Source organism: Microcaecilia unicolor, chromosome 7 (genome assembly GCF_901765095.1).
Source record: "Microcaecilia unicolor chromosome 7, aMicUni1.1, whole genome shotgun sequence".
Lineage (NCBI taxonomy): Eukaryota > Metazoa > Chordata > Amphibia > Gymnophiona > Siphonopidae > Microcaecilia > Microcaecilia unicolor.
The window spans coordinates 265,373,175-265,396,685 of NC_044037.1; the positions used below are offsets into that span (position 1 = coordinate 265,373,175).

Consider the following 23,511-nt stretch of genomic DNA (forward strand, 5'->3'; position numbering starts at 1 on the left):
CCCATCCCCTTTATCATTTTTGTCGCCATTCTCTGTACCTTTTCTAATTCTGCTATATCTTTTTTGAGATGCGGTGACCAGAATTGAACACAATATTTGAGGTGTGGTCGTACCATGGAGCTATACAAAGGCATTGTGGAGAGGCATAATCGAACGGTGTCGGCCATCTTCGGGGCCGGCACCGCAAGTGGACAGAGCCAACTGTATTTTCGAAAAAGATGGCCGGCCATCTTTTTCTTCGCTAATACGGTTGGGCCCGGCCAAATGTCAGAGTTCGCTGGGTTTGAGATGGCCGGCATCGGTTTTCGGCCGCAATGGAAAATACTGCCGGCAAACTCAAACCCGGCCAAATCCAAGGCATTTGGTCGTGGGAGGAGCCAGCATTTGTAGTGTACTGGCCCCCCTCACATGCCAGGACACCAACCGGGCACCCTAGGGGGCACTTCTAAAAATTAAAATAAAAATAGCTTCCAGGTGCATAGCTCCCTTCCCTTGGTTGTTTAGCCCCCCAAATCCCCCCCAAAACCCACTCCCCACAACTCTACACCATTACCATAGCCCTAAGGGGTGAAGGGGGCACCTACATGTGGGTACAGTGGGGTTTGGTTGGGTTTTGGAGAGCTCCCATTTACCACCACAAGTGTAACAGATAGGGGGGATGGGCCTGCGCCCACCTGTCTGAAGTGCACTGCACCCACTAAAAACTGCTCCAGGGACTTGCATACTGCTATCAGGGAGCTGGGTAAGACATTTGAGGCTGGCATACAGGCTGGCAAAAAAGTTTTTTTGTGGGGTGGGAGGGGGTTGGTGACCACTGGGAGAGTAAGGGGAGGTCATCCCCGATGCCCTCCAGTGGTCATTTGGTCAGTTGGGGCTCCTTTTTGAAGCTTGGTCATGAAAAAAAAGGGACCAAGTAAAACCGGTGAAATGCTCGTGAAGCCTGGCTTTTTTTCCATTATCAGGCGAAGCCGGCCATCTCGTGAGCACGCCCCCGTCCCACCCCCGTCCTGCCTTCACTACCCTACTATACAGTGGTGGAAATAAGTATTTGATCCCTTGCTGATTTTGTAAGTTTGCCCACTGACAAAGACATGAGCAGCCCATAATTGAAGGGTAGGTTATTGGTAACAGTGAGAGATAGCACATCACAAATTAAATCCGGAAAATCACATTGTGGAAAGTATATGAATTTATTTGCATTCTGCAGAGGGAAATAAGTATTTGATCCCCCACCAACCAGTAAGAGATCTGGCCCCTACAGACCAGGTAGATGCTCCAAATCAACTCGTTACCTGCATGACAGACAGCTGTCGGCAATGGTCACCTGTATGAAAGACACCTGTCCACAGACTCAGTGAATCAGTCAGACTCTAACCTCTACAAAATGGCCAAGAGCAAGGAGCTGTCTAAGGATGTCAGGGACAAGATCATACACCTGCACAAGGCTGGAATGGGCTACAAACCATCAGTAAGACGCTGGGCGAGAAGGAGACAACTGTTGGTGCCATAGTAAGAAAATGGAAGAAGTACAAAATGACTGTCAATCGACAAAGATCTGGGGCTCCACGCAAAATCTCACCTCGTGGGGTATCCTTGATCATGAGGAAGGTTAGAAATCAGCCTACAACTACAAGGGGGGAACTTGTCAATGATCTCAAGGCAGCTGGGACCACTGTCACCACGAAAACCATTGGTAACACATTACGACATAACGGATTGCAATCCTGCAGTGCCCGCAAGGTCCCCCTGCTCCGGAAGGCACATGTGACGGCCCGTCTGAAGTTTGCCAGTGAACACCTGGATGATGCCGAGAGTGATTGGGAGAAGGTGCTGTGGTCAGATGAGACAAAAATTGAGCTCTTTGGCATGAACTCAACTCGCCGTGTTTGGAGGAAGAGAAATGCTGCCTATGACCCAAAGAACACCGTCCCCACTGTCAAGCATGGAGGTGGAAATGTTATGTTTTGGGGGTGTTTCTCTGCTAAGGGCACAGGACTACTTCACCGCATCAATGGGAGAATGGATGGGGCCATGTACCGTACAATTCTGAGTGACAACCTCCTTCCCTCCGCCAGGGCCTTAAAAATGGGTCGTGGCTGGGTCTTCCAGCACGACAATGACCCAAAACATACAGCCAAGGCAACAAAGGAGTGGCTCAGGAAGAAGCACATTAGGGTCATGGAGTGGCCTAGCCAGTCACCAGACCTTAATCCCATTGAAAACTTATGGAGGGAGCTGAAGCTGCGAGTTGCCAAGCGACAGCCCAGAACTCTTAATGATTTAGAGATGATCTGCAAAGAGGAGTGGACCAAAATTCCTCCTGACATGTGTGCAAACCTCATCATCAACTACAGAAGACGTCTGACCGCTGTGCTTGCCAACAAGGGTTTTGCCACCAAGTATTAGGTCTTGTTTGCCAGAGGGATTAAATACTTATTTCCCTCTGCAGAATGCAAATAAATTCATATACTTTCCACAATGTGATTTTCCGGATTTAATTTGTGATGTGCTATCTCTCACTGTTACCAATAACCTACCCTTCAATTATGGGCTGCTCATGTCTTTGTCAGTGGGCAAACTTACAAAATCAGCAAGGGATCAAATACTTATTTCCACCACTGTATATGGAAGTATATCGCCTTGACCTCCTATTGAAATAGCATGAATAGCCAAAACTAAAAGAAGCGTCATCCTCTAAATGTGAACAATTTCTGTGCAATAGGATGCATTAACAAATTAACTTAACTCAAATCTTTAGAAATATATAGGTTAATTAAATTAAGAATCCCTTTTACTAAGCTGTGTTAAGCAGCTAATATGGGGTTTACCATGCGATACATAGTAGCGCAGGCCTATGCTACTGTCTCCTGGGCCAAAAAGACATCTTTTGCTGTAAAAATCCTGCGATAGTTTTCTAACGCAGGAGTGGGATGAATCTGTGTGACATGAGCATGTGGAGCTGTAGCTGTACCACATTTTAACTGTCACAACTGCGGTCATGACTGTCAAAAGGAGGTGGTAAGTGCAGACTAGTAGTGCAGCATGCTGTCAGTGGTGGTACGGCAACACATAAAAAAATCCCCTCAATCAAACTCTGCACCTCTGCCAACAGAATACCCCGCCCTATCAACACCCTGACAGAAATCCAACCCCCAACACAACCTGATTCCCTTCAATCAATTCTCTGACCAACTGACAAAATCCAATCATGCTAACTCCCCAACCCCCTGATCAACACACTGACCCCCCGCCCCAAACCTGACTGCTCCAATCACAACTATGATACCCAAAAGATAGCCTAGACATATTCTCAATGGGGAACTCTTCACAAAATTTTGCTACTAAGACAAAAATACCCCACCCCTAGAACCTAACTCTTTCCTCACCCCCATGATTTTCACCCCCCCCCCCCCAGGATTTACCAAGGGTCAGCATTGGTGGAGAAGTGGGTTTCAGGTGGTAGCAATCCCCCTTGTTGCTTGAATCCAAAATGGTACCAATGCCCCCAAGCAGTATTCTTGTGGTAAGTAGAGATTTAGGGGTGAATTCTATAAACTGTGCATTAAAAAAAAAATCAATGTTGGAAAAAACTGCTTAGGCGCTATTCTATAAGCTATGCCAAAGGTTAGGTACAGTTTATAAAATAGTGCTTAATTCCCAAGAGTTTCGTGTAAATTTAGACATGTCCATTTCCACCAACAAAAATGTGGTGCAAATGCCTCCAACTAAATTTATGCACGGAATCCCTTTATTCTATAATCGCATGCATATTCCAAAACCATGCCCATGATCTGCCCTGAACCGCCAGTGACCCTTCTATTTTCATGCCCCCTTTTTTGGGAAACATGTAAAATTTAGGCGTAGATCATGTACTGAGATTTGCATGCATACATCTCAGTTGATTCCAATTAGTGGCAATTATTACAAAGCCAGTTATTGGCACTAATTAGCTTGTTATTCAATTAAATTGTGCATGCAAATTGGGATCAAGCCCAAATTTTGCACGCGCAGTTTTTGGCGACTTTTATAGAATTAGAAGGTTATTGCTGACAAAAGCAGTTAGTTTTGTGAGGTATCTAAAAAATATATTTAACTCTCTTGGGTGCCCTTTTACTAAGGTGCGCTGAAAAATGGCCTGCGGTAGTGTAGACGCATGTTTTGGGCGCGTGCAGAATTATTTTTCAGCACACCAATAAAAAATGCCTTTTTAAAATTTTTGACGAAAATGGACGTGTGGCAAAATGAAAATTACTGTGCACCCATTTTGGGTCTGAGACCTTATGCCAGTTATTGACCTGGTGGTAATGGTCTATGCGCGTAAAATGCCAATTACCGCCCACATGCCAGAAAACAAAAATATTTTCCGGCATGCATATTGGATGTGTGTAAAAAATGAAATTACCACAAGGGCCACATGGTAGCCAAGCAGTAACTCAAAATTGACGTGCATTAGGCGTGTGTAGGCGCCTATGCGGCTTAGTAAAAGGGCTGCTTGATGTTTCAGTGTTTACATGGGAATTGGGAACTACTAAAAGAAAAGACCACCTAATTCTAGAACCCTCAGCTTGAGAAGGAGAAATTGCTGCCTTCTTTTTGGGTAGCAGTAAAGTCTTTCAGAAACTTTATGACCTTTCATAAATAAGGAGTTCACTGCTTTAAAGGGAAAAGAAAGGAAAGGGAACCCCCCCCCCCCCCCCTCCAATTAAACAACCAATTTTGATCAGGGTCCAAAGCAGAAGTAATAGAACAGACGATACATTTTCCAATCTCTCCAGGTACTCTGTGAGTTCCAAAGTTAGCTGTGAGGTTTGTCCTGAAATTCCACCTTCTTTCTTTTAGAGATGACAAAATAAAAAGCCATGTAGAGAAGAGGACATGGCTCCAAAAGTATTTTTTATCAAAAACCCAGCATAGTTCTTCAGCATCTCAAAAACAAAAATAGAAGGAACCCTGAAGAAATGAAGATGTCACTCCAAGCTCTGTACTTATTATAGATGATCATAAAATCCTTCACAGAAGAATCTGCTCTTTCGTGAGAGACCTTGACCTTGTCTTCCAAAATAATCACATATCTTTATTGTTAAGATTTTCTTCAGATTTCAAAGATATTGCACATTTTACTTCTCTTTTTTCTCCTAACAGCTGTAATAGTGTACTGTCTTTCTGTGACATTCATGCTGCACAATAACTTTAGTTAATGTTACTTGTTTTCCTTTGGGGAACAAAATAACCTCATTCAACCAGTGCTGTAATATATCACCATGTCCATCAACACCCACTATGATTACTAGATTAGCAAACTGTATAATATCCCAAAGAGTAGATTTTATAGCCTTCCTAGGTAGATGATTACACAATCTGACTAAACCATAGAGTAGGTGCAGCTGATGATAGGAACACAATTAGAAGATAATGCAGTTCTTGCAACCCAGGTGAAGACCTCTGTGAGAGGGTTTATAGAACATTGCCCCTCTTAAGAAAAGTCCCCTCTCTAACTAGCCTGGGCTACCTTAAGAGCACTGATCCTGTCCCAGGAGGAAGTGAGCTGGGTGGGGCAGAGTCAATACCTGGGAGTTTAAAAAACACCGCCAGGATGAGGTTAAGGGGGCCCAGGGAAGGAAGAACTGAAGCCCAAGTCTATTTCTTCACTGAATATTTTTAACTGCTGTGACCTGGCTGAGGTAAGCCAACTTTGTTTCTTGTTAAGACTTGCAAGCCTTGTTGAGGTTTGAATGGGGCCAAATCGAAGTTTCAGAAGACCTGAGAACTTACAGGCTGTGTTTGGGGCAAAGAAGCCTCACCAGCCACAGACTGCTTGGCCTGCTAGCCAGAGGCCTACTCAAGACCGCTACTAAATAAGAGAAACTGTTGCATTTGATGTTCCTGTCCTGTGAGGCAACAGGTCCCAGAGCTCAGGTGAATAAAAACATTTAGGACGTAATCTATTTAGATTTCAGCAAAGCTTTTGACACGGTTCCCCACAGGAGGCTCTTGAATAAACTGGATGGGCTGAAGATAGGACCCGAAGTGATGAACTGGATTAGGAACTGGTTGACGGGCAGACACCAGAGGGTGGTGGTGAATGGAGTTCACTCGGAGGAGGGAAAGGTGAGAAGTGGAGTGCCTCAGGGATCGGTGCTGGGGCCGATTCTGTTCAATATATTTGTGAGTGACATTGCCGAAGGGTTACAAGGTAAAGTTTGCCTTTTTGCGGATGACACCAAGATTTGCAACAGAGTGGACACCCCGGAGGGAGTGGAAAACATGAAAAAAGATCTGAAGAAGCTGGAAGAATGGTCTAACATTTGGCAATTAAAATTCAATGCGAAGAAATGCAAAGTGATGCACTTAGGGAGTAGAAATCCAAGGAAGACGTATGTGTTAGGCGGGGAGAGTCTGATTGGCACGGATGGGGAGAGGGATCTTGGGGTGATAGCATCTGAGGACCTGAAGGCGACGAAACAGTGCGACAAGGCGGTGGCAGTAGCGAGAAGATTGCTAGGCTGTATAGGGAGAGGTGTGACCAGCAGAAGAAAGGAGGTTTTAATGCCCCTGTATAAGACGTTGGTGAGGCCCCACCTGGAGTATTGTGTTCAGTTTTGGAAGCCGTACCTTGCAAAGGATGTCAAAAAAATGGAAGCAGTGCAAAGAAAAGCTATGAGAATGGTATGGGATTTGCGTTCCAAGACGTATGAAGAGAGACTTGCTGACCTGAACATGTATACCCTGGAGGAAAGGAGGAATAGGGGTGATATGATACAGACGTTTAAATATTTGAAAGGTATTAATCCGCAAACTAATCTTTTCCGGAGATGGGAAGGTGGTAGAACGAGAGGACATGAAATGAGATTGAAGGGGGGCAGACTCAGGAAAGATGTCAGGAAGTATTTTTTTACGGAGAGGGTGGTGGATGCTTGGAATGCTCTCCCGCGGGAGGTAGTGGAGATGAAAACGGTAACGGAATTCAAACATGCGTGGGATATGCATAAAGGAATTCTGTGCAGAAGGAATGGATCCTCAGAAGCTTAGCTAAAATTGGGTGGCGGAGCAGGTGGGGGAAGAGGGGTTGTTGTGTTCGGAGGTGAGAATAGGGGAGGGCAGACTTATATGGTCTGTGCCAGAGCCGGTGATGGAAGGCGGGACAGGTGGTTGGGAGGCGGGAAAAACTGCTGGGCAGACTTATACGGTCTGTGCCCTGAGAAAGACAGGTACAAATCAAGGTAAGGTATACACATAAGTTTATCTTGGGCAGACTGGATGGACCATGCAGGTCTTTTTCTGCAGTCATCTACTATGTATGTTACTACATTTATATACCTTGTCTGGCTGAGTTATTCCAGGGCTATTCCATAATCCTTGCCCGGGGTCTCACAACCTCTTTCTATATTTGACACAACAAGACTGTATGGACAACATATCCGAAATCTTCATAGAGACCTCTTAGGCAGAGCCAGGTATAGTTGCAATAGTTCATATGTATGTTGTCACTAAAGCATAAATAAAGGTTTAAAATTAGAAGTCAGTATGTAGGGACTCAATTGACGTACTATCCAGAACTTGTAATGAAAAGTCCTAAAAGTGACGCCAACATATTCATGATTAGCTAAGAGTTCATCAATACTCCTAAATGCCTCATTTGGAATTTTAATGGAAAAATAACATTGTCGAATACTAGCTGCACTTTAAAGTTCTTATTTGGCAACTGTTAATCTACAATACATCTTGATGGGATTTAAACAAAGATATTTGATTCTCATTTATCCAGTGATGGACTGAAGACATTGATTAAGCAGTACTATGCTTGATCAGCCCCTAAAGGGAAATGGAATTTGCATCAGTGGAATAAAACTAAAAATAAACAGAGGATAATAAACTAATTTATGAAAAATATTATACACCTCTCATCCAGACAATGACTCCTCTCAGCAATTTTGTAAAAAGAATATTCACAATATAAATCGCACAGCATAAACTACAACAAACCCAACTTGCACATCCACAAAAATAAAGCTCCGGACCAGACAACCTCAGCCTAAACATTTTCAACCACACCCTCTAAAGGCTTTGGTAAAGAAAAAAGCCTTGCACGACGGCTGAATAAAAGAACATAAAAACATGATAAACCATAGATATCAAAATGTTTCAGGCATATGGAGACTCCATGCAGAACCTCATATGATAATAGTCTAAAGCTAGAACAGGAATGGCCCCACTAAACCATCAGAGACCTGTTAAAAAAATTAAGAACTAGCTTTCCATTTTCCCAGTAACCCTAAGTAGGGATAAGCAGTCACCGTGAACGAATGTGGACATATGGGACTATATTCTATATACGCAGGGTGCCCATCCATGTGATTAAATTTAGTCATGGGCACTTACACCAAGTAAAACTTGGTGTAAATGCCAACTCCTAATTACGCACTGACCAGCTGTATTCTATAACAATGAGCATAGATTTTAGAAATGCCATAACCCACCTATTCCATGCCCATGGCCGTGCCCCTTTTCAAATATGTAACAAAGAATTTATGCGCATCACGTTATAGAATATACTTAGACAGTCATGCACGTAAATTCTAGTTTATGCCAATTAGTGTCAATAATTGCTTGTTAAGTGGCAATTATCAGCACTGATTGGCTTGTTAACTAATCAAGTTGCATGCACAAACCCAGAATACGACTAGAAGGGCGACGAAAATGATAAAGGGGATGGGACGTCTTCCCTATGAGGAAAAGCTAAAGCGGCTATGGCTCTTCAGCTTGGAGAAAAGGCGGCTGAGGGGAGATACGATAGAGGTCTATAAAATAATGAGTGGAATGGGTAGATGTGAAGCGTCTGTTCACGCTTTCCAAAAATACTAGGACTAGGGGGCATGCGATGAAGCTACAATGTAGTAAATTTAAAACAAATCGGAGAAAATTTTCTTCACTCAACATGTAAACTCTGGAATTTGTTGCCAGAGAATGTGGTAAAGGCAGTTAGCTTAGCGTAGTTTTAAAAAGGTTTGGATGGCTTCCTAAAGGAAAAGTCCATAGACCGTTATTAAATGGACTTGGGGAAAATCCATAATTTCTGGGATAAGCAGTATAAAATGTTTTGTACATTTTTGGGATCTTGCCGGGTATTTGTGTCCTGGATTGGCCACTGTTGGAAACAGGATGCTGGGCTCAATGGACCTTTGGTCTTTCCCAGTATGGCAATACTTATGTACTATATAGAATCCAGGGGGTGTCTCAGTTCTGTAAAACGTACCCAAATTTGGGCACTTAAAAAATGCTTTTTCCGGAAGCAGAGATAATTATTCTCTACTCAGATAGTCAGAGGGAGTGAGTTCCATAATGAGATTCCTGCCACTGAAAAGAGTGAGTTACAGATCTTATGAGATTGTATTCCCTTGTGAAACCGTGAGGCTAGGATCAATTGCTCTTTAGTCTGTTGAAGTGAACAATACAAATGGATGAGATGTTAATCAAGACAGCAGAGGTAGCGCCTTGAAGAATCTGAAAGATTAGGCAGGCAACTTTAGAAACATAGAAACATGACGGCAGATAAAGGCCATATGACCCATCCAGTCTGCCCATCCTCTGCTTTATGCCACTTTTTAGACGTTTTTTCTCTTTTGAAAATGAGCCCAATAGGCACCTACTATATGTGCTTTTATAAAATAGCTTCAAATAGGTGACTGGCATCTCAACCTAGGAAACTTGTTGTAAAAGTACCCTCTACAAGAATAAGCAACTTGAGTATGCAGAACAGTGTTTTACACACAAGTAGGTGTTTATAAAATTGCCCTGATATATAGATGCACAAAAGTAGGTGCTAGGAAAAAAAATGTACCTATTTTTATATGACATAAATGTAGCCATTCTCAGAGGCAGAGAACTGGCAGACTGAAAGAAAAATCAGCACTCTTATCTGGTTCTTATAAAATGGACACATAAGTGCTGAGTCCGACTGGCACATGCAGGCACAAAATTTGCCCTGCCTCAGAGATGGAGCAGCTTTACATGGCAGCTTTCAAAGAGACACTTTTATTAAGTTACATGAGTGTATATGCTGTCTTTATTAAAATGGATGCAACATGTGCACCTTTGTGCCTTCAGATTCTAGACTCCCTCTAACAAAATCACCCTCTGAGAGGATGAAAGAAATCCAGTTCTTTCCTTCAGCAAGCTTGCTGAAGAACATCCTTACCCACAAGGGCTGAAATCAGATGGCTTCCCGCAGTTACCTTTACAGGGGGTAGAAATACAGAGAGACATTATTTTGTAAGGACACATTTTCCTGTAGGACACAAGGCTAAAAAAAAAGCGCAGGGAGGACTATTACTTCAGAAAGAATGTGTCCTGCCCATCAGTTTTGCATCATTTGCTATCAAAATGCTAGGGAAGCGTGAAGCAAAGTCAACTCCACTGCATTACAGGGAGATTAATCATAGAATTGTTGGATGATTATTATTCCCTCAGAAGTCTTCTGATAAGGGAAAAGCACACAAGGCTTACAAGAAAATATGAAGAATTTTTAGAAACAGAAAAATTGTCCTTCTACGTACCCTTTCAGTTCACCTTTACCTTTTAAAAATAAAGCCATGGCTGAAGAAAGCATTGAGGAATACAATCAGTACACTTTAGTCGAGCAAGTGGCGGCCCTCATAAGTTATTCATGACTTGGTACTTGTATATAGGGGACTACATTTAACCTTTGCTACTTAGGTTATGTTCAATTTTTGCACTAGAATGTGGTGATTTTGCAAATAGCTCCAAGGCACAGAAAACAAATTTTAAGGTATTAATATATAACTTACCTCTACTTTACACTGTGTCCATTCCCCAACAACCCAATCATAGCAGGGATAAACTGGACAATGTTGGTACTGAGTGAGCTGTGTAGGACAAGGCATCCCTTCCCCTTGTGTTTGCATAATTTTGTTTCGCGACCGCATCATTTGACCTAAAGAAATAAAGTAGAAAAGATATACAATATGTATATATTGGTAATTTATTTTGCATTGTATAACTGTGCCATTTTGCAACTAAGAGATATATAGTTTAATAATGAGTGAAGGGTGTTTCTGTAACAGGGTGCCCAGTGTCCACCATGGGCGGAATTCAGTAAATGGCACCCAAAGTTAGGCGCAGGAAAGATCCACAGTAAGGAATATTATGTGCATCTACATGGTTAGCGCACACTAAAAATGCTAGTGTGCCTTTTGAGCTTATTTTCGAAAGGATCGCCGGCAATCTTCTGACACAAATTGGGAGATCACCGGCGATCTCCTGATCCTGGCCAAATTAGTATTATCGAAAGCCGATTTTGGCTGGCCCCAACTGCTTTTTCGTCATGGCGCCGGCCAACCTTCAAGGAGGCGTGTTGGTAGGGTAGCGAATGCGGGAAGGGGCGGGGTTACGAGATGGCCAGCTTCGCCTCATAAGGAAAAAAAATGTCCGGCTCAAACGAGCATTTCGTCGGGCGGACTTGGTCCATTTATTTTTAGGACCAAGTCTGAAAAAAGTGCCCGAACTGACCAGATGACCACCAGAGGGAAGCGGGGATCACCTCCCCTTATTCCCCCAGTGGTCACCAACACCCTCCCACCCAAAATAAAACAAAACATTTTTTTCCAGCCTGAATTGTCATACCCAGCTCCCTGACAGCAGTATGCAGGTCCCTGGAGCAGTTTTTAGTGGGTGCAGTGCACTTCAGGCAGGTAGATCCAGGCCCATCCCTCCTACCTGTTACACTTGTGGTGATAAATATTGAGCCCTCCCAAAACCCCCCAAACCCACTGTACCCACATGTAGGTGCCCCCTTCACCCCTTAGGGCTATGGTAATGGTGTAGAGTTGTGGGGAGTGGGTTTTGGGGGGGGGGGGGTTGGGGGATCAGCACACAAGGTAAGGGTGCTATGCACCTGGAAGCTATTTTTTTAAATTTTGTTAAGTGCCTCCTAGGGTGCCCAGTTGGCATCCTGGCATGTCAGGGGGACCAGTGCACTACAAATGCTGGCTCCTTCCATGGCCAAATGCCTTGCATTTCGCCGGGTTTGAGATGGCCGGGCCTAGTTTCCATTATGGCTGAAAATCGGAGCCGGCCATCTCATGTAAACCCGGCGATCCTGCTCTAAATCTGGCGAGCGATTTGGTCGGCGCCAAACGTATTTCGAAAATACGCTTGGCTCTGCCCCCTCACAGAGCCGGCCCCGAAGATGACCGGCCATCGATTTGGCCGGCACCATTCGATTATGCCCCTCTGTAAACAAAGCCCTTTGAAAATATTCTGTAAAGGGCACTCCGCTCAGATCGCCCTTTGCAAAATGCTGTCTTAGAATGGATCTTCCACCTAACTTTGGGTGCAGCACTTATGCCTGCTGAAACCTGGTCTAAATGCTAGCGCGCAACTAATGGCAATTGGGCACGTAATTGACTTTGTTCTATAACATTGCACCTAATTTCTGGGAATGTCCCTGACCTACTCATGCTCTAATGGCCACACCCCCTTTGAGCTGAACACTATAAAATGTAGGTGCATATTTTATAGAATGAGGCATAGGGCAGATCCACTCATATACCCAAATTAGTGTAATTTAATATCAATTATGTTTATGCGAGGATCTGGGATCTGAGTCCAACTTTGGGCGACCTATGTAGAGTCTGAGGGCATAGTTATCTTTATAGAATACTAGCACAAATGGATGAAAACACGTGTGCATTATGGCAAAATCACTTAAACCAGCCCTATAGCTGGTGTAAATGCCCATGCCAAGATGTTTCAATTCAAAAAAGACTAAATCAATAACAAATTATCTCCTAGCAAATGTTCACTTGTCTACAATTTAGTATCAGTCATAACACATGCTCTTTCAATGCTTCTGTCACCACAACTTGTCAAGATTATAGTTTAAAAATGTACATATTTTGAAATATTTTTTGTAGATCCTCAGAAACATTGCTAGCTGACTGCCTGCAATTTCTTCAATGCAGATGCTGCCAATCATCATCGGTCCATATTTTCTTTACTGCCACTTTTAAATGATCAATTTTTGGAAATAGTCTCAAAATAAGAAAAATTATTTCTGAAGCAAATCTTAATAAATCTCATTTAAAGTACTTGGAGCCCTTTTACAACGCTGAGGATAGGGTGTGCCAAATCAGCACTACCATTGGGGTAGCACATGATAGAAAATATTTTTTGCTGTGCTCTGCATGGTTACCATGCAGGTAGCGTGTGAGCCCTTACTGCTAAATCAATGGCTGGTGATAAGGGATCAGGCGTAAATAAGCACAAGCTAGTTTTAATTTTTGCGCAAGCCCATTTCCCGGATCACTAAATAAATGGTCTTTTTCCCAGCTGTGGTAAAAAGTGGCCCAGCGCGTGCCCAAAAGATGTGCCCACACTACCGCAGGTCACATTTTACTGCAGCTTTGTAAAAGGACCCCTTAGCTTTCAAGAGATGCTGAAATCAGCAACGTGCACACTTGTGCATAATGTCCATGCTCTGTTGCCTAAACCCTACCCATGTACATGCACACTGGCAAAGTACAAATCATCAAATCATGGCACATTCTTTCTATTAGACAGTATTCTATAAGAGGTCATTTACACATGTAAATGATTAGCATGTTACAATTTACATGCCTTCCTGCCATCTAAAACTAGGCAGCTCATTGTATAGAATTATCCCCGTCAGCTCAAACATAACAGAAAAAAAGCAATAAAAAGATGTAAAAGATAATTTTATATAGGTCTATGTGGTGAAACAGAAGGTCTGACAATTTATTTATTTATTTGTAGCATTTGTATCCCACATTTTCCCACTATTTTAAATCTATGCACATTTCTTTATTAACAGTCTTTTATAAAATACATATAACAATACAGAAAAAAAACATATATATATATATATATATATATTTGTAGGGGCATAATCGAAAGAGAAGGGCGCCCATCTTTCAACACAAATTGGGAGATGGGCGTCCTTTTCTCAGGGTCGCCCAAATCGGCATAATCGAAAGCCGATTTTGGGCGCCCTCAACTGCAGTCCATCGCTGGGACGACCAAAGTTCACGGGGGCGTGCCGGAGGCATAGTGAAGGCGGGACAGGGGCGTGCCTAATAGATGGGCGTCCTCGGACGATAATGGAAAAAAGAAAGGCGTCCCTGATGAGCATTTGGTCGACTTTACTTGGTCCATTTTTTTTTCATGACCAAGCCTCAAAAAGGTGCCCAAACTGACCAGATGACCACCGGAGGGAATCGGGGATGACCTCCCCTTACTCCCCCAGTGGGCACTTGTGCTGGTAAATGTGAGTCCTTCAAAACTCACCTGAAACCCACTGTACCTACATGTATGTGCCCCCCTTCATCCCTTAGTGCTATGGTAGTGGTGTACAGTTGTGGGGAGTGGGCTTTGAGGGGGGGTTTGGGGGGCTCAGCACCGAAGGTAAGGGAGCTATGCACCTGGGAGCAATTTGTGAAGTCCACTGCAGTGCCCCCTAGAGTGCCCGGCTGGTGTCCTGGCATGTGAGGGGGACTAGTGCACTATGAATGCTGACTCCTCCTATGACCAAATGCCTTGGATTTGGTTGTTTTTGAGATGGGCATCCTCGGTTTCCATTATGGGTGAAAACCGGGGACGACCATCTCTAAGTTCGCCTATCTCGACATTTATGTCGACCATCTCTAAAGGCGACCTAAATGTTGAGATTTGGGTGTCCCCGACCGTATTATCGACACAAAATATGGACGCCCATCTTGTTTTGATAATACGGGTTTCCCCGCCCCTTCAAGGCACCGTCCTTACAGATGGGCGCTCTTAGAGATGGTTGTCCCCATTCGATTATTCCCCTCCACGTATCATAGACAATTTTATTCATGAATTATAAAGAAGGTACTCAGACTTAGAGGGTGCGATGAAAATGGACTGTGCTGGTGTAGACGAGTGTATTGGACGTGGGCAGGTCCATTTTTCAGCGCACCTGCAAAAAAGGCCTTGTTTACCAAAAATGGACATGCAGCAAAATAAAAATCAGCATGCGTCCATTTTGGGCCTGGGACCTTACCACCACTCATTGACTTAATGGTAAGGTCTCAAATGTTAACCAGGTGGTAATCGTCAGCGCACGTACACTGCCGATTACAGCCCTGTTAGCACCATGCGGTAGAAAATAGAAATTATTTTCTGCTGTACATATTGGACGCGCGTAGAAATTAGAATTACCGCCAGGGGCATGCGGTAGCTGGGCAGTAGTTGATGCGCATTGTAAACGTGTAGGCACCTACACGTCTTAGTAAAAGGACCCCACAGTGTCCACCACAATATCCAATGTGTAAGTCTTATGCTCTCATTCACTATTCCTCTTAATCTTGTCAATGCTCAATATTCAATTTCTTATAAGGAGGAGGAAAAGACTTCAGTAGCTCAACCGTTAAGTTCAAACACAGTCTTGAGCACCACCATCATAAGTCTTATAAACCTTCCCTACAAAATATGTTGGTGCTCTAAAAATTCTTTCACCCTCCCAAACTTCATCCAGATTCTTATGGTGTTAGTAGTGTTTCTATTAGAAAAGAAAACAAAACACAGTGTTGCAACTTAACTGAAATGGCCTGTAGCTGGGAAATACAACTTGCCTGTGTTGCCTGGCCGGACACCCTACACCCTGAATGCATTCACATAGCAACCTGACCTCCAACCCTAAAACAAGGGTCACAACATTAGCAGAGTTCAGGCTGCAGCATTGGTCAGTATAAGCACACAAGAAAAGCCTTGCAGAGTCTCCGATAGTCACCTGTCTGGGTTACAAGTACCAAGCAGACCCCGAGAAGTAGATCTATGTCTCATACCTCATTTCCAGGGATTAGCAATGACTTTTCTAATCAAGGTGTCATGGCTGTATTGAATGGTATGCTACAGTTTGCTAATGACATGCTACAATTTCATATTTGAGCTCTTTCACGACTATATAGTGAATAATGTTTTTGATCTGAGACCGTGTTTTTCTGCAAGGGAACCATGCTTTGCAACTGATACTCTTTCATGTACCCTTCGTCACTGTTAAGAAACATGAAGCTTCTTTTCCAGTTTGCCAGTATTGTTCTGTACTGCATGTGCAGTAATTTTGGGGTCTGGGACCCCTCATTTTCCATGAGAGAGAGAACTGTTTTGATCTGTGACCATGCTTCTATGCAAGAGAAACATATTTTTGGGGCGTGGGATCCTGCTTTTTCTGCAAGGGTACAGTTTTCAATTTGAGACCATGCTTCTTTGCAAGTGAACAATCATTTTTGGATCTGGGACCGCCCGGTTAGCGCCACATGGTAGAAAATAAAAAATATTTTCTGACGTGCGCATTGGACACACATAAAAATTAGAATTACTGCCCAGGGCATGCGGTAGCTGAGCGGTAGTTCTATTTTAACAGGCGTTGTATAAGCCTTAGTAAAAGGGCCCCAGAGCTTGTTAAGTTACTCAGATTGTTATAGAATCCTCACCAATTTTGGCACAGATCTGTAGGCGCGCTATATAGAATCCGAGTATATGTATACCTGATCTTGATTTATCCTTGCCTTTTTTACTGCAGTGAGCAACAATTGATACATACTGCTCGCACCGGCTCCACAGCCTTCCCTCTGATGTATTCCTGCCTAGGTGGAAACAGGAAGTTGCATCAGAGGGTGGGGCCAACATGAGCAGTGTGTATTAGTTGCTGCTTGCTGCCGGTGAAAATCTGCTATTTAAAAGGTATGCGGGGGAGGGGAATGTTTAAGAGACCATATGGCATGCAGACAAGAGAGGGAGAGACCAAATCGCTTTTGGAACAAGACACAGTTCTTCTGCCGACCTATCTTGGGCCCAGGCCCACCCAAAATTGGGTGTCTGGTGCAAATCGTTAGCACACCTTTTAAAAGGAGCCTTACATGATGATATGTTTAGTACTGTAGTACTTGATTGTTGCAATGTGCTGTATGCAGGTTTATCTAATAATTTGTTGAGGAAGCTTCAGATAGCACAGACTACTGTGGTGAAAATTTTGATGAGAAGTGAGAAATGAACCAGTGCCTCCCAATTGCTGTGTCGTGTCCAATGGGTACCAATAGGTGAACACAGTCTAAGATTTTATTAACTTTTAAGAATTTACATTGTCAGATGCCCCCGTTACTCTGTTCTTCCATTCAACAATATGATGCAAGACAGTTGCATTACACTCTGCATTAAAAAAATGTATTGCAAGTGCCAGGTAGACTACTTTTTAAGGGAAAAAATGAGGTAGGTGGCAGTAGAGGAATGTAATACATTTCCAGAAGGTATGAAACATATAATATCCATTTTTGGTTTTAGAAAGGCTCTGAAGTCTTATTTATTTAAGAGGCAAATTGATAATTAAAGATTTTATTGTTATTTTAATGAACTATATGTTATTTATTTTCCTGTGACTGTAAACAATCTTGAATGGCTTTTGCCAAGAAGAGGGTATGGAAAGAAAGATAAATAAATAAGTTAAAGCCACAGTAGCTAAAGGCCAAATTCATGTTTAAGGTAAACACAGGGCAAAAGAAACAAAAAACCTTTACATGAGTTTGCTTGAACAATTTCAGTATCACACCTTTGTTCCCCAAGAATTTACTTTTCTACAGTTTCTGGAACAGAAAAAAAAAGTGTTCCATAGAAAATAATCATAAAACTAAAATCTCAACAAAACCACTGAGATATTTCTGCCAGCAAGTGCTATATTTATGATATGGGTTAAGGCTACACAGGACATTTACCATGTTTTTTTTTTTTTTCTAGCACAGTTGACTTAAATATTTTTCTTTTTTATGTCATAACTTGCCAAAAACTAAATTCTTGAGCAAGAGATTTGCTATTGAAAAGTGTGGAAACTTTCACTGATGTATCAAAAGTGAGGCAAACCCACTGCAAACAATGGGAATCTGGAACACAGAGCAGTAAATGATCAAACCTAGCTGATGCTATCAAACATTTATTTACATAAGACTGGCATTAGATTCAAACATGCTGACAATAGCTCATAGTAAGTCCAATCTTGTAGTTTCAGACTGACATGTTTCAGCTTATTCATCTACATCAGGGGCTGTTAAATAACTGAAGTGTAAAGACCAAAAAACTGAATTAACAAAAGCCCAGAAAACCAAAACAGAGACACAAAAGAAACATAAAAATAAGGAAACTGAAAACCAAATTTAAAAAGTGAAGGAATAAAGAAAAAAGCTAAGAACATCTCCACCCATCACATTAAGATACCTTAAAAAAACACTGAATAGGAGTTAGATGTCTAAGAAAGCCAAAATCTACTGACTGGTAAACATCATTAAAATTCAAATTATAGGGGTTCTGTAGTACTAGACTCATAATAACAAGCATGAAGAAAGAAGAAAACAATGGGAAAAGAGCCATTTTATATACTACAGAGGCTAGGCTACATGATGCCAGCCTTATCTACAAAATTTTAGAGGCCCTTTTACTAAGCCGCTCATGCCAAAATGGAGTTACCGCACGGTTACCATGTGGCCCTTGTGGTAATTTCATTTTTGGCTCGTGTCCGTTACGTGCACCTGAAAAATATTTTTTTATTTTCTGGTGCGTGGCAGCTACGCGCGCCAAGTGGCATTTGGTGCATGTAGGTCATTACCACATGAGACTTTACCGCTAGGTCAATGGCTGGTGGTAAGGTCTCAGACCCAAAATGGACGCACAGCAATTTTCATTTTGCCGCAAGTCCATTTTCAGCAAAAATTTAAAAAAGGCATTTTTTGCAGGTGCACTGAAAAATGATTCTGTGTGCACCCAAAAATACATGTCTACACTACCACAGGCCATTTTTCAGCGCACCTTAGTTAAAAGGACCCCTTAAAAAGGCAAATAAAAACAAATAAAATAGTGAAGATGCCAGGCAATACTTAAGAGCACACAGTCAAACCTTTGAACATTTCTACAGCCTAATGCAAAGAGTGTCTTCAGTTTTAGCACTAAAAGGGCAGATGACATTGACAGAGACCTACAGCCTGCAAGCCAAAATGGAAGCTGTCTAGAAAGAGTACATAAGTACATAAGTATTGCCATACTGGGAAAGACCAAAGGTCCATTGAGCCCAGCATCCTGTTTCCAACAGTGGCCAATCCAGGTCACAAATACCCGGCAAGATTCCAAAAATGTACAAAACATTTTATACAGCTTATCTCAGAAATAGTGGATTTTCCCCAAGTCCATTTAATAATGGTCTATGGACTTTTCCCCTTAGGAAGCCGTCCAAACCTTTTTTAAACTCCGCTAAGCTAACCGCCTTTACCACATTCTCGGCAACGAATTCCATAGTTTAATAACACGTTGAGTGAAGAAATATTTTCTCAGATTCGTTTTAAATTTACTACATTGTAGCTTCATCGCATGCCCCCTAGTCCTAGTATTTTTGGAAAGCGTGAACAGGGGATGGGGGTAGGGAAGGGAAGGGCGAGACTGATAGGAAGGTAGGAAGATATAGGAATATATTTGACAATTAGCAGTTTGTGATATCCTGATGTATGTTTTTTAAATAGGAGGAAAAAACCTCAAATTAAAAGGGAACACTCCGTCGTTAGATCACTAACATAAGGGAGGACCCTTAAATCATCACGGGTAAAAGAAGTGAAAGTAATTGTCAACGCAGTATCTTATTCTAGCAGTCTGACACCACGGACCCTGACGCAGAATGTGAAACTTGGGCCAAAGTCAGATAAGTGTATGATTCTTTACAAGCATTGAGCAGTTGTCAAAAATATTTAAGTATTGAGCAGTTGCCAGATTAAAAGAAGGAGGTTTTTTTACCCGTGATGATTTAAGGGTCTTCCCTTATTTTAGTGATCTAACGACGGAGTGTTCCCTTTTAATTTGAGGTTTTCCCTCCTATTTAAAAAAACATACATCAGGATTATCTTAGGATATCACAAACTGCTAATTGTCATTATTTATTATTTGATATCCAGGACAGCTCTATTTTGAGATTTAGATTGTTCTAATAGAAATATATTTGTCAGCAACAGAAGTAGGACCGAGATTTTATTGGAGTGTTTTGGGACTGGGGGAGGTTCTGGGATGACTGAGGTGTGTTTGGGGAATGGACAGTAGGTGTGCACAGTACTAATAGGTTAGTGCAGCTACATTGCTGCAAGCCAACCAATTAGCTTATGGTTAGCACATGAGCCCTTTCTGCCTACCAATTAGGTGTCAGTAAGGGCTCACATGTTAATAAGTCGGAATATATTAGACTGATAACTACAAAACTGGACTTACTGTCACTGTCATTTTTGAACAGTTTTATATAAATAGAAACTTTATTGCTGCAGTTAGTTTGGATCATCTATTACTCTGTTTTTCAGGAGCTTCTTGCTGGCCTCCCACTTAGTCACCTCTCCCCTCTCCAGTCGGTTCAAAACTCTGCTGCCCGTCTCATCTTCCGCCAGGGTCACTTTACTCATACTACCCCTCTCCTCAAGACCCTTCACTGGCTCCCTATCCGTTTTCGCATCCTGTTCAAACTTCTTCTACTAACCTATAAATGTATTCACTCTGCTACTCCCCAGTATCTCTCCACACTCGTCCTTCCCTACACCCCTTCCCGTGCACTCCGCTCCATGGATAAATCCTTCTTATCTGTTCCCTTCTCCACTACTGCCAACTCCAGACTTCGCGCCTTCTGTCTCGCTGCACCCTACGCCTGGAATAAACTTCCTGAGCCCCTACGTCTTGCCCCATCCTTGGCCACCTTTAAATCTAGACTGAAAGCCCACCTCTTTAACATTGCTTTTGACTCATAACCACTTGTAACCACTCACCTCCACCTACCCTCCTCTCTTCCTTCCCGTTCACATTAATTGATTTGATTTGCTTACTTTATTTATTTTTTGTCTATTAGATTGTAAGCTCTTTGAGCAGGGACTGTCTTTCTTCTATGTTTGTGCAGCGCTGCGTATGCCTTATAGCGCTATAGAAATGCTAAATAGTAGTAGTAGTAGTAGTAGTAGCTTTTACTGGATCAACTAAGAGTGTGCTTCCAGGACCTTGTACAAACTTTCTTTTGGTTTGACATAAGATTTGAGTTCTCTGCAGGAACAATCCAGACACTAGAACTCTGTACCATAGTACTGTAGACTAAACTTACCTGCAGGCTTTTTCTTTTCTTTTTTTTCTTCCCTTTTACTACTATAGTTTTGCTTAAAATGTAACTTCCCCCCCTCCTTTTACAAAGCCACACTAGCAGTTGCCGATGCGATAATGCCAGAACAGCCCATTCAAAGTGAATGGGCTGTGTTGGCATTACTACACGGTTTTGTAAATGGGAAGAAGGGGAGTAAACCTGGCCCTACATGTGCACATGGTTAAGAGATGTGTTTTGCTTTGAAAATCAAGGGGTGCAGGGGTCAATCTGCAAATGCTTAACAGCTTGAATTCTTTATCATTCCACTTCCATTTCATTTCCTGTGGATAGTGCTTGACAACATTGGTCATAAAAATATAATTTATTGTACTGAAAACATCATTGAATTGCACTGAAAAATGTCCTGAATTCAACTACTATACAAACCACCATTAAATTCCAAAGGTCTTTGAAAAGAGATTATGGGGTGTTTTTACTAAGGTGTGCTGAAAAATGGTCTGTGGTAGTGTAGGTGCATGTTTTGGGTGCGTGCAGATCCATTTTTCAGCGCATCGAAAATCGAAATTGGCGTGCGTCCATTTTGGGTCTGAGACCTTACCACCAGCAATTGACCTAGCTGTAAATTCTCATGTGGAAACCTTCTGTTAATGACCTATGCACGTCAAATGCCACTTGGTGCGTGTCTGATACGCATGCCAAAAATGAAATTACCGTAAGAGCCACAGGATATCTAGGCAGTAACTCCATTTTGGTGCACAATGGACATGCGTAGACGCTTGCTCGACTTAGTAAAAGGGCTCCTATAAATTGAAAGTCAAGCGTGTTCAGCATTTAGCAATATTTAATAAATGTGTGAACTGAGAATGGATGATAATTTAACACACAAGGAACATGATGCATTCTTGACGTTTGCAATTCTTCAAAAAAAGGTTTATAAGTGGGAAGTAAAAGTACATTCTTTCTTTGATTTCAAATACATTTGGATTCAAACAGTCAGACCTGAAAAGCCCAAAGACAATTATAAATGACTCTTTGGTCAGCCAAATACAAGCCCAAAACTCTTCAATTAATGGGGTGTCTCTTGGTTTATAACCTTTGCTTCCCTAGTACTCATAGTTCTACAGCTTTAAAAGGAATTAGCCTCCAGCTTCAAATAGAATATGCAAAATAGTAAATGCCACAGTAATGGCTTGAGTCTTGTTTTCTAAAAGAGCTTTGTCATTGGAAGATAATGAGAGAAACGCACGAAAAGATTAAGGTTTATCAGGAAACAGTTTTGTTCAAGAACCTCACTGAAATTACAGTTGATAAAATATTCAGGAAAGCAGAATGATACAGAGTTTAGAGTAGATGATGCCAGACTCTGGTGAGTGATTTAGGCTCAGATGCACGAATGTCCCCATTACCGATTTTGAAATACAGAGGGATTCCCAAAGAGAATCGCATGCAAATGAGCTGCTTGCTGCTTTTGCGACCCAGCTCATTTGCATACGAAATGGAGAAAGCCAATCTGCGAGCTGAGCATGCGCACAACAGCCAATTACTAAGCTTGGCTGCTATGTGCATGCTACAGACAGCTCTCTTGCCAGAGGGTAGAACAGGGCAGCGGCAGCACAAGAAGAAACATATAGCCACCCTGCATGCCAAAAAGAACAGCTGATTTAAAAAATGGAAAAAAAGGAAGGTAGGAACTTATCGCTTTTAAAAAAGTGATGACTAAAATGTACCATGTGCAAATAATAATCTAAGAGAAACTATGGATATACAAAAAAATAATAGACTAGAACTGATTCAAATAGTATTGAAAAATAAAACTATAAATGGATCTTCTTTGCGGTGAGCTGCGGCTCTTTTACCCAAGAGGTGGTCAAAGTTGCATTCTTTAAAGCAATGTGATTGTGCGCTTCTTATCAGTGTTTTGCTATAAAGTTACTTTTGGGCATTTTTTTTTCATTTTTATATTGTGTGATTCATGAAAACCTTGTGTAGAGAAGTGTATCCTGTTGTGAAGCGGTCAGAATATTATCTAACGTTGTTCATCAGAGTTTATGACATTAATGTTTACATCTCTCTCACTGCTTGGAATTGTACAGTCTTGTGACGGGTCCTTCCACCTCTTCCCTCTACTGTTTTGGCTGTCATATGCAGTACCGACAGCTCTGGACCACCCGTTAACTTTTCATCGGGTCGGAAAAGGCTGTGCATCACCTTGCATGCACATTTGTATTGTAATTAGCTCATTATGTTAGCTTTGGATTCCATTTTTGTTAGCTGATACCGTGATAGGAAAAGAGCTTGGAAAGCCTTTTTGTGCATGTCTCATTTTACTCCTTGCTCGCTAAACTGACTAGAACTGGTAT

General features: G+C 42.1%; 1 protein-coding gene across 1 annotated transcript in view; it reads right to left on the reverse strand.

Moving 5' to 3' along the window:
• Positions 1-23,511, reverse strand: part of THSD7B (thrombospondin type 1 domain containing 7B) — a 595,317-nt gene that overhangs the window by 58,233 nt on the left and 513,573 nt on the right. Inside the window, exon 20 of the mRNA XM_030210867.1 lies at positions 10,806-10,951. Within this exon, the coding sequence (XP_030066727.1) occupies positions 10,806-10,951 (146 nt within the window). The remainder of the gene's footprint in view (positions 1-10,805; positions 10,952-23,511) is intronic.